The sequence below is a fragment of the Haematobia irritans genome, chromosome 1 (genome assembly GCF_050003625.1).
Source record: "Haematobia irritans isolate KBUSLIRL chromosome 1, ASM5000362v1, whole genome shotgun sequence".
Classification (NCBI taxonomy): Eukaryota; Metazoa; Arthropoda; class Insecta; order Diptera; family Muscidae; genus Haematobia; species Haematobia irritans.
The window spans coordinates 73,035,843-73,053,329 of NC_134397.1; the positions used below are offsets into that span (position 1 = coordinate 73,035,843).

Here is a 17,487-nt window from a genome sequence, read left to right on the forward strand (position 1 = left end):
AAGGTAAAAAAATTTTAAAAATTTATAAAATCGTATAATTTCTTCTACATTGTTGGTATTACAGGAAAAGGTGTTAAGAACTAAAAAACATCGTGGATGTGAGAAAGATGTGAGGGAAAATGCAACTAGCAAGAAAACAATGTTTTTTTTTTTAGTTTGTCTTTATGAAATTGTTTTTACATCCTGGAAAAGAATAAACGTTTATCACAAAAAGTATATACTTTTCTTCCAAATACACTTCCTCACAGCGAAAAGCAAATGAGAAACGAACTTTGTTTGTCTAAAATTTCGTTTGGGAGGAAAGAATTATTTTTTTGCGTGTATAACTCTTTTTTGTTTGCGTTAGCTCACTTCGGACTCTGTCAATGGAATGTCTGATTTTTGGCAAATATAAGACAAATTCTTAATATATTGTTTTTTTTCCATGTTCTGATATTCGGAATAGCAAATCGCAAGAATTTAGTTTTCTTATAATGAAAAAAATTGAGATACTATACGATAGCCCCTAGTTTAACTATTTTGACTGTTTCAGGCAAACTTAAATATGTTTTAAAAATAACGAGCTTAAAAAATAACAATATTTGCTATTTCAGCAAACTGCGAAAGCTTTCCCCTTTTTAGCAGACTGTTTGCTGTTGTACTAAAAAATATCTGGTGTAACTTTAAATATAAGAATCTGACTTTACCATCATCTTCCAAGTGTCACTCACCGTAGCCATTTATTCGAATACATACTACTAAACACCGACTGAAAAACAGCAATCAGGGTCTTATTACCAAATTTTTGTATATGAGTGTCGGGAGGATGAGTAAACGGAGGTTAGCTTATTTTTTCCAATTAAGTACAAACTTCACAGTATAAGAAAAATTTTAAATTTTAATATTAACAAAATAATTGTTTGAAAACAAAAACTATATAATTATATACAATATTCTAAAATTATCTTTTGAATAACAATAACAACCAAGCATTATATTAGATAGTTAATATTAACAGTCATATTAAAAAAAAATAATAAAACAACAATATCAAGCGTAAACTTCGTTGACATAGATTTGGGCTTTGTTATCGATTGTTTACGTTTCAGTCCAAGAAACAATCATGAGGGAACTGTTTTATCGGCATGATACAAATACTATACATATTTAAACATTCGATAGCGTAAATTCTAACTGAATTTTCGCTATAATAAATTTCTTATTGGTAAAAAGATTCCCAAACTGGTGGAAAAATTTCCTAGGCTAAAAGGATGTACTATGTTCATTTTTTGAGCTGGAAAGTAGCTTTTCCCAGGTTAGTTTTTCCAATCAATTAATTTTAAAAAATGAAATTGTACACAGTCAATACTTTCCATCCGAGTTTTGACAAGATTTGATACAATATATGTTAGTCGTCGCCATTTATATTTTTGGAGTTTTGATGGAAAAGCCGCACATAGTACCCTACTTAATATAAACACTATACACCATCAAAAACTCAACTATGATTTTTTACTATCTAATGAAACGTTCTAAGGGAAAATGTCGAAAAGATTCATTGAATATATCTGTAAACGCCGTACTAACTAGCTCATTTATCATAGGTTGAATAAAGGGCAAGCCCAATGGCCATGCATTGTTGATAACATTATCTAGGTCTCGTCCTGGTGCCAATATATCACCGACATGCATCTTCATACCACCAATACGATCAACTTCTACATGAACTTTCAAAAGTGAACCCGGTTCACCCAGGCGCCTCACACTGGTAGTCTGGCTGGAAAGCGAAAGAGAAAAAAATAAATTTTGCTTAAGATTCTATATGTGTGTGAAATGTCATATACCTGTAATCGTATAAGGTCATATTCCAAAATCCACTTCTCTTAAGTGGGGTCCCAAGCAATATTCCGGAAAATTCATACCATCCATTTAGACTCTTTTCGGGAAAATATTGTGAATATATTATGCGTTTCTGATCGAAATCCGTATGAAATTTTGTTACTTCCGATTGTGTCCATCCATATTCGGAGACATTACGAAGTATAAGTTTAAATCCAAGACCATTTTGATTACCACGTCGCAGTTCAACAAATGAAGCATGATGGGGATCAAAAGGTTTCACATGGTACTGGGGAATACCTTGAAGAAAGCGATATAATTTTCTACCATTTCAATACCACCAAAAAATTCCAATTCCTATTATACCTGTTTGAAAATATGCCCTTAAATCATTGCAAACATCTTTCATGCAATAATCAAATTCATCGCTTTGTATATCACATTTTCCCAAGAGCCGAGACATCTCTTCATCCACTGAAGGTTGGTTTATTGCATCTGTGCCTGTAATAATGCAGCAGCCAGCAATGATAACTACCGTAATGACCAAGGCCAAGGCCATGGGATTATGTTGTGTGGTAATTTTCTTAGATGTCATGGTTTTGTTTGATGACGTTCCCATTCTATGATAGTGGTGATTTCGTTTAACAGTTACGTTTATTATATTCTCTGGGATCTATAAATAGAGAATATGGAAGTTTTCAATTCTATTTACTCAAGTAATTACTTATTTATACATTTAAAGCTTTATTTCTTTATTAAGCAGCATGGAAGGTCTTTGTCGCTACCAGTTTCTGCCTTAATTACAGTTCATTTCGGTTTGATATTATTTGGCTGTGCAATGGCAAGCTTCCACTTAAGGTCGATGGTGGGATATAAGCGGTCCCAACATACATACAAACATATAAAACAATAATGAAAAAATATACTTACATATATTAATAGTAATAATTGTTTATGTGATTTAAGTTTTGTAAGTTTTTTCAATACGTTGAAAACAATTTGTCATAAAAATAAAAAAGTAGCCTAAGATCTCTTGTTTTATAGTATGTTATATCAGAGAAATTGCTATAGAGTCAAGTACCATTAGTGGAAATTTGGTTTGTATGTCAGTGATAACGTTTTGCCAAATCTACACTAAAAATGAACCAAGGTGGAAGAAAAATGGCTAATTAAAATGCACTCAAGTTTATTTGGATCTAAAGATTTAGATTTTCCCTTAATGCTTTTGGTATTGATTTGGAGCCATTTAGCTTTTAATCTATGCTCTATAAAATTTAAATTACAATACATATCAAATTTTCATTCTCTCTCGGAGACTAGATTGATTTCAGAATTTCAATTCGGGTTCAGGAAAGGGTACAGTACCACTACATTGATGGACTGCAGGAATTTTACGGCATTGGTAAGCCTCGATTTTAGCCGGACGTTTGACTTTAACAGTCATGAACTTCTCCTCAAAAAATGTACCAGTTTTACGGATTTTCTATTCCTCTTTATCGTCTATGGAACTCAGTACATTGAGTGTAATGGTTCCAACTCCCGCTTACGGAATCTATATCGCGGTGTTCCGCAAGGTTCAATTCTAGGTCGTTTATTTTTCTCAATGTATATCAATGATATATTTCAGGTTTTATCCTTTGGAAGAGCTCGGCTATATGCAGATGACTTGCAAATAGTTGGCAGTGGAGTGCATCCAGTTTCAGGATCGGATGAATGATGAACTGGTGGTGGTGTCTGCATGGTGTAGGGATAATTTTATTGAGATTAATGTTGCTAAATCCAAGTGTATTACTTTTAATTTTTCAAATTTTACTACACCCAGAAAAAAGGGGCTCTAATGCCAACTGAACTTTATTTTAGTTCATGAAGATTAGTTAATTTTAGTTAAGTTTTACACAATATGAGTAAATGTTCCTTATTTGAATAATTTTTTGCTAACTTTAATGACGTGAACTAAAAATAAGAAAAAAAGTTGTATACAAATATGGTGCACAATTATACTACAAACTAAAATAGTTCATATTTTCCTAAAATGGCAGAAGTTTGTGCCTGTCTTGAACTTCGTACAGCGCTAAATACATTTTAACAATTTTTAAATCCAATATTTTCTTTCAACATTTGAAATTTTCTTAAACAACAGAAAAAATAAATTATTATTAAAAAAAAACCTTCAGTTTGACAAAAAGTAATTACTTATTTATAACATGTTGCAAATAGAAAACTATTTTAGTTAAATTTTTCTAAAATTAACCTACGGTGGGTTAACTTTTTTTTGGGTGTAGTTTAAATAGCTTGAATTTAACAATAGTGTTATTGACAATGTTGATTGCATTAAGGTTTTGGGATTTTACATTGATAATCATCTTAACTTCGACAGGTATATAAATAAGGTCATTTCGAATATTACATTTCAACTACGCAGAATTTATAGAGCAGGATCAAGTCTCCCTTTTGCTATACGAAGGCGCATAGGACTTGATCTTCTAATGCCACACATTATGTATGGCCTGGAAGTATTTTTAGGAACCAGTTCGGGAAGCCTACATCGCCTCAAGGTTTGTTTTAATAGAATTATTCGATATATATACAGTTCATGACCATGTAACGAGCAGCTCTGTGGATCTTTTAGGGTGTACCTTTGAGAACTTTATTAAATTAAGGCTAATGATGTTGTTTTACAAGACAATGAAATATTGTAATCCATCTTATTTGATTGCACTTTGTGAATAAAACTCGCTGTCTGGTGGTTCCACGGTACCAGACCTTAGTGATGCAAAGATCATTTCAGGTGAGAGTGGTAAGGTTGTGGAACACAGCTATTCCATACAAAAATAGGAATTTCTCCCTATCTTGTCATGAATATAGGCAAATACTAATTTCGCGGTTTTAGAAAAAAGGAAAATCCTTTCATTTATCCTTGAATACATTTTGCAAAAGAATTTTTGATTATTATTGTTCAAGTGAGCATCATTAATTGCACATGTTTACATGATATTACCCAAACAAAAAAAAAAAACAAACAAACAAGAACAGAACCAAAAAAAAAAAACAACAAGAACAAAAATAAAACCAAAAAAATAAAATTAAATTAAAAAAATAAATAAATAAATAAATAAAATAAAAAACAACTCTAGCAAATAATATAACAATATTTATAGTACAACCTTTGTAAGTAGGCATTTGCGAGTAATCAATTCCTAATTATCAATTAAATTTTTTGTTGCTTTTTTATATACATATATCTAATTGTTTTTGTAACGTAGTCTACATATTATAGTTCCCAATTTTTCAATTTGTTTTGTTTACATTTTAATGCTAGTTACCAATGGTAACCTAAGTAACCAATAGTTACCTATGTAACCAGTAGTAACCAGACATGTTTTTGACATAATAACCTGTGGCATGTAAAATGTAACCAATAGAATCTGCGTAACCAATAGTAACCTATGTAACCAATAGTTACCTATGTAACCAATAGTAACCATACATATTTTTGACAATAGTAACCTGTGGAATGTAAAATGTAACCAATAGTAACAAGACAAGTTTTTGACAGTTGGATGTACTCAGCTGTGAACAGCTGACTGTGATGTAGTACCTTTAGTAGTTTTATCATGGTATATGAATTTGAATTTATTATACCATTGTGTCTTTCTAAATTGTAGCTATGCATACTCATATTTGGTATGTACTTGGCTTTTCGATTATGAAATAAAAATAAACTGAATGAATATATTAACGAAGTTATTCACATAAAAATAAATGTCAGTTAAAAAATCCTTTAAAAACTTTGAACCAACTATGCAAAATCCTTCTTCTTAACCCTTTCACTACCGAATTAAAAGTAACCATTCCAAAATTATTTTTATACCCACCACCATAGGATGGGGGGTATATTAACTTTGTCATTCCGTTTGTAACACATCGAAATATTGCTCTAAGACCCCATAAAGTATATATTCTGGGTCGTGTTGAAATTCTGAGTCGATCTGAACATGTCCGTCCGTCCGTCCGTCCGTCCGTCTGTTGAAATCACGCTAACTTCCGAACGAAACAAGCTATCGACTTGAAACTTTGCACAAGTAGTTGTTATTTATGTAGGTCGGATGGTATTGCAAATGGGCCATATCGGTCCACTTTTACGTATAGCCCCCATATAAACGGACCCCAAAATTTGGCTTGCGAGGCCTCTAAGAGAAGCAAATTTCATCCGATACGGCTGAAATTTGGTACATGGTGTTAGTATATGGTCTCTAACAACCATGCAAAATTTGGTCCACATCGGTCCATAATTACAAACCCCCATATAAACCGATCCCCCGATTTGGCTTGCGAGGCCTCTAAGAGAAGCAAATTTCATCCGATCCGGCTGAAATTTGGCACGTGATGTTAGTATATTGTCTCTAACAACCATGCAAAAATTGGTCCACATCGGTTCATAATTATATATAGCCCCCATATAAACCGATCACCAGATTTGGCCTCCGGAACCTCTTGGAAGACCAAAAATCATCAGATTCAGTTGAAATTTGGTACGTGGTGTTAATATATGGCCTCAAACTCCCATGCAAAAATTGGCCGATATCGGTCCATAATTATATATAGGCCCATATAAACCGATCCCCAGATTTGACCTCCAGAGCCCCTTGGAAGAGCAAAATTCTTCCCATTCGGTTGGAATTTGGTACGTGATGTTAGTATATGGTATCCAACAACCATGCAGGAATTGGTTCCTATCAGTCCATAATTATATATAGCTCCCATATAAACCGATCCCCAGATTTGACCTCCGGTGCCTTTTGGAGAAGCAAAATTCATCCGATCTGCTTGAAATTTGGTACGTGGTGGTAGTATATGATATTTAACAACCATGCCAAAAGTGGTCCATATCAGTCCATGATCGTACATAGCCCCATATAAACCGATCCCGAGATTTGGTTTTGGAACCTCTTGGAGGAGCAAATTTCATCCGAGTGAGTTGAAATTTGGTACATTGTGCTAGTATATGGTCGTTAACAACCATGCTTAACTAGGTCCATATCGGTCTATAGTTATATATGGCCCTCAGATAAATCGATCCCCAATCACACAAAAATTGGTCCATATCAAGTTCATAATTGTATATAGCCCCCATATAAGCGACCCCCATATTTCAATTCTGGCTCTCTACGTACCGTGCAAAAGTCCATATCGATTCGTAATTATTTGTAGACTTACCTATACATAACTTTTTTGTCTAATATATACCATGTATGGACTAAATCACAATTTAGAAAACGATGTTAAGAAGTTTTAAGATACCACAACCCAAGTAATTCGATTGTTCGATTCGGCCTGGCCGAACTTGCGGCCGTATATACTTGTTTTAATTAGAACTAGTGTATTCTAGTGATATAGAGTACAAAACAACAAATGTTGGAAGTACAATTATGTAAACATGGATATAGCAAGATGTCCTCCTAGGTGGACATTGGTAGTCAAAGGAGTCAATTCACCTAAATATGCTTAAGCATATTTTAATATGTGATCTTCAATTCTGTTGAAAAATGTTGTTTTTTTTGCATGTATTTTGGTATGATAGGTGTTTTGGAAAATAATAGTATGTAGATATTGTTTGAAAAATAAGTAACATTGTCAAAAACAATACTTTTGGAAGTATTTTTCAAAATACTTATAGGAGCTTATAAGCTGACTTCATAACCTGACTTTTAAAATGCATTTACATGAGCCCCATCCCTTTAAGCGAAATTATGATACACGATCTGATATGTAACCATCGATAGAATTGCTTGTTTCCTGAATAATCGAAAGCTTAGTTTTGATAACTTTTTACCCGAGTTATGGTTTACAAGTTCAAAAATGCAAATTTGGTATTAAATCCTTCATTAAAACTCCTTAAGGTTTGTATTTTGTATATAGAATATACGTAGGATGAATATCTGTTTATTTTACGAACCGGTTGGCTAGAAAATTTAGACTTTTCAGTGCTTGAATTATTTTTACTAAAATTGTGTCGAGTTCCTTCAAATCTCAAAGTCGTGAAAATATTTTTCCAGCTGCTATGGGATTTACAGAGCCCCATGTAATCTCTTTTTTTATAATAATTTCGAATTTTGTCATTGCATATAACAATTTTAGTCTAATACCACTTAAACAGTTTTATAAATTTTGCAACCTTTGGCTACCGATGTCCACTATAGAGGACATGACTTAATCGACTTACCCTGTATATACCGTACACCCAATTCTCAATTTTTATGTACTTTTAGTTCAATAACACTTCCTCTCATACAGAAAAAAACCAACAATTATATACTATAAATAGGTCACCTTAATTGCTCAAGGGCAATATCAGAAATGAAAATGGGGATTTCACTTTTTCCATAGAAAAAACTTGCATAAAATTGACGAAACACATGTTCGACAATATAAAACTGGTAAGTAAATATTACAAGGACCCCCTTAAAATCCTCCAACAAAAATTGTATATAAAGCATACAAGGATAATGTATAATCGACGCTCAAAGTCATGTCCTCCCAGGTGGACATCGGTAGTGAAAGGGTTAACTTAAGTAGTTTGTAAAAAGTCATGTCATACAACCATTCGGAGAAAGCTGAAACACTGTCATATCTTCGTATACCACTTACGTTGCGTGTAATGCTTTTAAATGTTCTATTCAGTGTCTGCATGCTTAGAGCATCGCACTTAGCAAACAGTTCAAAACCGTATAGCATACTAGGCATGAAAAATGATATGGCTAAGCCTTATTCTTAGCGAAGTACAAAATACAAACGTCAGAGTACTGTTGATCATTACGCCAAGATTCCTGGCACGCTCTACTATCTCAATCGTCTGATTATATATCTTTATGTCGACATTAATTCTAGACCTCACTGTTCGCCCTTTAATCACCAAACACTTATGGCGTTTTCTTTTCTAGTAAAAAATGCGCACTTTTTAGCATTTTGCAGGAAAATGCACTTTTTAGGATCTTTTCTAAAAAAAAAAACAGGCAAAAGTACGAAAAGGCTTCGAATTCAGTTGTGAAAATATCGCCACGCATAGAGGCAAATTGCGGGCATTTTCACCACTGCGAACAAACTATAGTGCTGCGATTGCCCTGTTTCCTTCTTTGAATTCTTTTCGGCCTGCTGAAATGGTAGCATTTTTTAGGTTGCTGGTAACATTTTAAAAATGCGAATTCTGTACAGACAAAATGTAGGCAAAGCACTTTTTTCAGAAAAGAAAACACCATTAGATTTCATTGGGTTAATAGTAAGGCCATTGGCCGATGCCGACATTGATATCCTTTCCAGATTCAATAGTGCCTCACAATTACCAATTGATGACGGTTCGCACCCAATATATATCTGAATATCATCTGCATACATTCGCATCCGAAAGTTTCTTACCTGCATAGGTAGATCGTTAAAATAAAGGTAGAGGAGCAAGGGTCCCAATGTAAAACGTTGGGGAACACCCCTGTTTACCACCCGAATTTGTGATCGTTTGTCCCCAACCCTAACATATTGGTAACTATCTTGCTGACGTGATCGAAAATCCAAGAAAATTGTGTAATTTAGCACAAAGTAAGTAATGGCTTACCGTGTCAAATGCTTTAGAATGATCTAAAAGCACTAACATCACATGCTTCCTTTCATAAAGCGCTGTATATCTTAACAAATGCAGTAATATAACTAGTCTTCTCCCGAAATCCAGATTGTACGTCCACACAAAAAAAAATGAGATTCAATTAATTGATCCAATTAATTTTTTAATTCAAATGTCTTCAATCACAGAAATGATAATATCAATTAAAAAATTAATTGATACTATTAATTGTTGTGATTGATTTTTGTTTCAATTAAAAAATTTACTGAATCAATAAAATTTTTAATTGAAAATTTTTTAAATCTCAATTAAGACTTTAATTGGAAAAATTTTCGTGAATTTTTTTCTGTGTCCGTTAACAAGGCATTTTTACGCAAGTACTTAACCATGTGGTTCCGCTTTTGAGAGGAATGGAACAACCGCTATGGGTCTGTACTCTACTTGTCTTTTTGTGTATATTTTTTTTCCTCTTTATTAGTTTATTTAATTAGCGTACACAAAAAATTATTAAAGTGAAGGAAACTTTCACATATTGGGGAAATTTTAGCTAAAAGTTAAAAATGTATATGAACTCAAATAAATTAAATTGGATTTAATGCTCTGTGGATTTCACTGCACACAAAAAAATTCTGATTCAATCACGAAATTAATTGATCCAATTAATTTTTTAATTGAAATATCTTCAATCGTGAAAATTATAGTACACAGAGAATACAGATTGGTTGTGATAACCGAATTTATTTCCAACCTCATTTTGGCAGTTGCAGCAACTATCTGTTGGCAGTTGTGTCACCCGACTAATTCGGTCGACTCAATCGAATAATGGGAGTTACAACTTATAATGTATATGGAGTTGGCTATGACAGCTAATAAAATTGGTTATTGGCACCTTCATGTTTCGGTTGTATCATCCAACCTTAATAATCCCCACAACAGATTTGAATGATAATTCTATAGCCGCGAGCATTGTATTTTTTACATATATTTAAATATTTCAGTAAATACACGAATACAAATTGTAGATTAAACTTATTTCATTTTTCGTCCAAAAATGTCACAATTCAAACCTTGGCCCAGAATCAGGGAATTCGTTCTATGCATCAAAAATATATATGGTCCTCTATTGTATGGATATCAATAATTTAACATTCGTGATGTGAAAATATTTGGTAAAATCGTTCAGAACTAGGAATATTTTCCACATCCAACTGCTTTCGTCTCTGAAATGTGGCTTTTTAAAAGCCAGGTCTAAATCGCTGGTTAATCAGGATTGTTGCATACCTTAAAAATGGATCTATATAGTTGAGAACCGAACAAATAAAATTAAAATGTTATAGGATACATGTATCCATTTTGGAATTTATAAAATTTAGAACTTACCCGCAAATGTATCAAAACTTCGATGTCACGTGTTATAGGTCGTAGTGCCGGCGCATTTTATTAGATCCGTTTTAAATTTAGTGATTTTGTTTGAAACAAATAAACATACGACTTCTTTGGACACTAAATAATTTGTTATAATAGAAATGACATTTGAGAAATTTATCAAATGGCATTCGGCTGAGAATACCGTATATCAGTGAGGACAACAGAATGATAGTAACAAAATTTATTCAGAGTAGGTCATATCAATCGAATTCTAATAAAATTGTTCTAAAAAGAGACATTTGGTTGCTACAACCATTTGTTTTGAATCATAAACGAATATCTATTGAAATTATAACCAAATGGTATTAAGGACACAAAAATGTTTGTGATTGAAGAAAATAGATCAGCACAATTGATATCTAATACTCAATATAGAATTTTCTTTAGTACAACTGATTTCCAACCAATCTGTTTTCTGTGTGTATCAATCACAGTTTTAATTGGGCATAAAAACATACTTGATTAAAAAAATTAATTGATTTCATTAGCAAATTTCAATTAATTTTTTAATTGATTCAGTTAAAAATTTAATTTATGTTGCAACCAACAAACTCAATTACTTTTTTATTTAAAAAAGGGAACTATTTTCAATTACTTTCTGAATTGGCTTAGTGTTTTTAGTTTGATTAACCCTTTCGACCCCGAATTTTTATAGGTATCGCTAAAATTTTTTTTTTACTTTTAATCATGTTGAAGTCATTTAAGAAGCGTCTAGCCAAAATTTAGGGTCGCCACGCCCATTCGTTTAGGCGGTAGAGAATGTTGCCTGTGGGCAACTTTGGGCAATTGTGACTACAAACTATTTTGTTTTGTAATGATAGACGTATTACGTTTTATTGGATTTTTGTTAAGTTTTTTGTTATTTTACAGTAAATATATACTTATATAGATAATTTCAATCACGCTCAAACACATTCACGAAGAAATATTTGTACTCACACATGCCATGTGGGTAGGAATTCAGGGTCACGAAAAGAAAAGTCATACTCGCACACGCTCACACATGAACAATGTTTATGTCTCACGCTTTCGCACGATTCACGACAATTTTCGTAATTCACGACAAATCTCGTAAGTCACGAATATTTTCGGAACACGACAATTTTCGTGGCTCAATAAAATTCTGGTAATTAACGAAATTTCTCGTGACTCACGCTATTGAAATCTTAAGCGTGATTAAATATGTAAAGGTGATTAAAATCGGTGAGCTTGAATTTAATCGTGAACGTGAATTTGTTCGTGATTGTGACTTTTTGTGTCTGTTTTACCGTGAGTGCGAATTTTATAGTGAATATGAATTTTATTGTTAACGTGAATTTTATCTTGAGCGTGAGTTGGATCGTGAGCGTGGGTTGCATCGTGAAAGTAAATTTTTATCGGGAGCGTGATTTCGGAGAAAGTTTACTCACTCACAATAACGAACACAATTTGATTTTTACTCAGGCTCACGCGCCACACATTTTTCTTTAATCCCGTTCACGCACATTCACGAGGTTTCGTTTAAATTTCATTCACGAGATTTCGTTTAAATTTCATTCACGAGATTTCGTTTAAATTTCATTTTGCTTGCTGCAGAATCTATAGTTCCTCTAAATATTAAGGTTAAAAATCTCCATCAGTAGCTACCCCGGTTTGTAACTGTGGCGAAATTTTCTTTGCCCATATAAATGAATGGCTATTTGTGCTATCGAAATAAGATATATAGCAATTTTATTATTTTATCATTTGTATAGAAACAAATGTTGGCTTTAAAGTCGGTTTACTTAATTTATAAATATTTTAATAGTTTTTTGTATTTTTTTGCATAAGTTTTAATTTCAAACACAAGTGTTTTTACAATTTAAATTATTTAAATTATAATATTGTCTTTTAGTGTCCATCTTTACGATAGCACCATGAAAGCCAAACGTCTTCTTGTAATTAAAAAACAAAAATACTTTTACATTTATGTTAAAAAATTTAGGTCACGAACTTTTGTTACACATCCTTCACAGTATCTTATTACATATGGAAAAGAGATCAAGGTTATTTCCATATTTTATTTTTGTTTCGCCAGTAAAAGTTGTTTTGGTTTGTTTAATTACAATATATGAGTTAGGCCAGGAGAAGTGTGACATAGTGAATCAGGGATTTTAATCGTTCGTCGATATATCGAAATGTTATGTCGATAAATACATTTGTGCAAAAATTACAAAAATTTTACTTTATTAAATTACTTAATACCTCATTCACGTTAAACTTAAAAATCTACTTTAAAAGGGATTTCAAATCTGGTACAAATAGTACAATTCGAGCCTAATGTGAATGGGCTATAAAATTCTTTTTATACCCTGCGCCATACTGTGGAACAGGATATTATAAGTTAGTGCATATGTTTGTAACACCCAGAAGGAGATGAGATAGACACATTGTGTCTTTGGCAATAATGCTCGGGGTGGTTCCCTGAGTCGATATAACCATGTCCGTCTGTCCGTCTGTCCGTCCGTCTGTCTGTGAACACATTTTTGTGATCAAAGTCTAGGTCGCAGTTTAAGTCCAATCGCCAAATTTGGCACATGTTCCTGTTTTGGGTCAGAATAGAACCCTATTGATTTTGGAAGAAATCGGTTCAGATTTAGATATAGCTCCCATATATATCTTTCGCCCGATATGCACTTATATGGATCCAGAAGCCAGAGTTTTATCCCGATTAGCTTGAAATTTTGCACGAGGAGTACAATTGGTAGTATAGTCGAGTGTGCAAAATTTGATTGAAATCGGTTCAGATTTAGATATAGCTCCCATATATATATTTTGCCCGATATGGACTTATATGGCCCCAGAAGCCAGAGTTTAGGCCCAATTTGGTTGAAATTTTGCACATGGAGTACAATTAGTAGTGTAGTCAAGTGTGCGTAATTTTATTGAAATCGGTCCAGATTTAAATATAGCTCCCATATATATCTTTCGCCCGATATTGCCTAATATGGTCCTAGAAGCCAGAGTTTTGGCCCAATTTGATTGAAATTTTGCACTAGGAGTACAACTAGTAGTGTATTCAAGTGTGCCAAATTTGGTTGAAATCGGTTCAGATTTAGATATAGCTCCCATATATATGTTTTTCTGATTTCGACAAAAATGGTCAAAATACCAACATTTTCCTTGTAAAATCGCCACTGCTTAGTCGAAAAGTTGTAAAAATGACTCTAATTTCCTAAAATTCTAATACATATATATCGAGCTATAAATCATAAATAAACTTTTGCGAAGTTTACTTAAAATTGCTTCAGATTTAAATGTTTCCCATATTTTTTTACTAACATTGTGTTCCACCCTAGTGCATTAGCCGACTTAAATTTTGAGTCTATAGATTTTGTAGAAGTCTATCAAATTCTGTCCAGATCGAGTGATATTTAAATGTATGTATTTGGGACAAACCTTTATATATAGACCCCAACACATTTGACGGATGTGATATGGTATCGAAAATTTAGATCTACAAAGTGGTGCAGGGTATAATATAGTCGGCGCCGCCCGACTTTAGACTTTCCTTACTTGTTATATTTACAAAATTCCTTCCATTTATTTCAATTGTATATATTAGCATAACCTTTTGATATCTTGGCGAATGTAAAAAATGTTTGACGGACATACTTCTACTGGCCTGACCTATACAAAAAAAACAAAAGACTTAAGACACAAACATAATTCACCATTCATATAAATTCTTTGATTTGTTCCAAGAATGTGTGACATAGAGGGTAAGGGAAATATTGAAGTGTTATGCTGACAAATAAATTTGTGCCAAAAATTGAATAAAAGTTCTGTGGTTGTCCGTGTTATTTCAAAACTGAACATTTTAAACATTTCGCATATTCTTCAAATTTTAAATAAAATTTTAAATATTCTTCAAATTTTAAATCTACCAAGCGGCTTGATATATTTGAAAAAAAAATCCCTTCCATTTATTGTTATTAGCATTTTATAATTGTTTTATATAGTTTTATGGTGTTTTGTAGATGTTACTCTATTATGTTACATATGCAAAATTTCTGAAAATCCCAATTTTGAAATTATAACAACATTCGAAGGAATTTTACTTCAATAATTATGTTACGACAATTATATATATTAGCATAATCTTTTGATATCTCGACGAATGTTGAAAATCTCTGAACCACTACATCAAACTTCTCCTGGCCTGACCCATAAGCAAACAAAAGACATAAGACACAAACATAATTTAATATTCATATGAATTCTTTTAATGAATAACATCAAGCTGTAAAAGTGTCTGCCACAATGGAAATTAACAGCTATATTATAAAGACTATTTTCATGCATTCAAGGAATTGCAAATAATGTGCAAAATTTTATTTCAGGCCAAACTTGTTTCTAGTGAATAAACCACAGAGAGTTTGTTATGGACAAGGAAACACATGGTTGCAAAACAAAAAAAAGCTTTTTTTGTCCATATAATACAACAAAATGAGAATATTTACAAAAACAATATAGTGCATTTCCTTTACAAAGAAAATGAATACTTTTCACATGTGTTATTATTATTATTATGCAAGCTAATGTTAACTCAACACAAATACGAATTTAGTCTACAAATAAATGAGTATTATTTCTTTTTTTCAAACGATGAATTACCAACAGTATATATTGTTTAATAATGACGATGATTAATTTCTTAAAAAACCAAAACTTGTTACACAAATTATATTTAATATATATTCTTCTTTACTTGTTTTTTTTTCTTAATTGTAAAAGTTCGAATTTCAAGATGTGATGAACAATGAGCATTTGTTTTTTAACGGCCTAATAAATTTTAAGTTTTTGTATACATTAATTTACGTTTTCGAGAATACAAACATCGTTTATTTAATATTTATTGTTACGAATATTGCCGCGTACAATCAAAAATCGCTTCTGTTCGCTTAGAAGTGCTGCACATAACTACTGAGCAATGGTTAAAGTGGATGGGCCAATGTACTGCATATCCAAATATTTAATCCCAAAACATTGACAAAACTTAAAGCTCTTACAACACTGCACACTGGTTTAGTGTATAAATGATTATTTTTCAAATGATATTGCATTTATGATTGCTATTTTATTTAGTTATTTTTTATATCAATATAATTAATCTTAATATAATTGAATTCAATTTTGTTGAATTCTGTTTAATAAAATTTTTATTTCAACTAGTTTAATTCTTGATAGAATAACGACCATTTTCATGTAGCTCCGTTAGGCTTTAACTGTCAGTTAACAGAAAATAAACTGCAAATATCTTCTCCCCGGTTAACTTGAACTGCAAAATTTTCAACAGTTAAGATCCTAACTGACGTATGGAATAAATAGGCAAAATGACTGACATCTCCACAGTACGGCTTAAAAGTTCGTTAGCTAACGTAGCACTAACGGAGCTTCATGAAAATGGGGGTAAGAGATGTAGTCTTTGTTCTACAAAAACAACATTTTCTATTCTCAAAATGTCAAAGGCAAGTTGACTGTTATCAAACATTAAGAAGAGTTTGTTTATTTATTTTATTGTTTATGTCTAGTAACTCATGTATTTTCTATAAAAATAAAATTTTGTCGAAATTTTCTATAGAAATAAAATTTTGTCGAAATTTTCTATTGAAATAAAATTTTGACAAAATTTTATTTCTATAAAATTTTGAGAAAATTTTCAATAGAAATAAAATTTTGAGAAATTTTTCAATAGAAATAAAATTAAAATGCCGAAATGAGAAATGAGCATCATAGGGGTATACGAAGCGAAATAAAAAATCAAATTTGACGTCGGAGTCAAAAATGACCAATGCACGAAATATAGCCCCTGATCAACCACGAACAACGATATGCATTTCTTTTCGATCGGACTTCAAAATACGACACAGCACAATAAATTGTATTTCGGGGGGTCGTAGGGTGCACGGAAAAAAAAAGTTTTGGTGTTCTGAAATTGTCTTCGAATATGCTACCAAACAGGGGGGTGACCGCATCAACTTTTTTTCGTGACCCTATCTAATGTACATTAAAATTTTTATATAGAAATAATATTTTGACAAAACTTTCTATAGGAATAAAATTTTAACAAAATTTACTATAGAAATAAAATTTTCTATAGAAATAAAATTTTAACAAAATTTTCTAAGAAATAAATTTTTAACAAAATTTTCTATAGAAATAAAATTTTGAGAAAATTTTCTATAGAATTAAAATTTTGACAAAATTTTCTATAGAAATAAAATTTTGACAAAATTGTATAGAAATGTTTAGTAATGCATGTATTTTCTATAAAAATAAAATTTTGACCAAATTTTCTATAAAAATACAATTTTGACAAAATTTTCTATAGAAATAAAATTATGTTTATTTACTTTATTGTTTATGTTTTTCAAGTATATTGCATAGCAACGCATGTACATTAAAATTGTTATATAGAAATACTATTTTGACAAAATTTTCTATAGAAATAAATTTTTAACAAAATAGAAATAAAATTTTAACAAAATTTTTTAGAAATAAAATTTTAACAAAATTTTCTATAGAAATAAAATTTTAACAAACTTTTCTATAGAAATAATATCGCAATGGACTGAATAGTCTAAGTGAGCCTGATACATCGGGCTGCC

At 31.7% G+C, this 17,487-nt stretch overlaps 1 protein-coding gene and 1 long non-coding RNA gene across 5 annotated transcripts; both read right to left on the bottom strand.

Annotated features, from left to right (window-relative positions):
* Nucleotides 1-1,271: 1,271 nt before the first annotated feature.
* On the bottom strand, nt 1,272-15,824 carry Jhbp16 (Juvenile hormone binding protein 16). Of its 4 annotated transcripts, none has more exons than XM_075310891.1 (4): nt 15,758-15,824; nt 2,185-2,491; nt 1,824-2,118; nt 1,272-1,756 (listed from the first exon to the last, which is right to left on the bottom strand). In XM_075310891.1, exons 2-4 carry the CDS (start codon nt 2,435-2,437, stop codon nt 1,495-1,497), a joined length of 810 nt encoding a protein of 269 aa, XP_075167006.1. In that variant the 5' UTR covers nt 2,438-2,491; nt 15,758-15,824; the 3' UTR covers nt 1,272-1,494. The 4 variants fall into 4 exon arrangements, with proteins under 4 accessions (XP_075167006.1, XP_075166996.1, XP_075166980.1 ...); XM_075310881.1 differs by having other exon boundaries at nt 15,698-15,803; XM_075310865.1 differs by having other exon boundaries at nt 15,716-15,792.
* LOC142239093 (uncharacterized) lies at nt 10,397-11,025 on the bottom strand. The gene is made up of 2 exons (XR_012722914.1): nt 10,811-11,025; nt 10,397-10,724 (listed from the first exon to the last, which is right to left on the bottom strand). It is a non-coding gene; the product is annotated as an uncharacterized LOC142239093 (long non-coding RNA).
* Nucleotides 15,825-17,487: the final 1,663 nt, after the last annotated feature.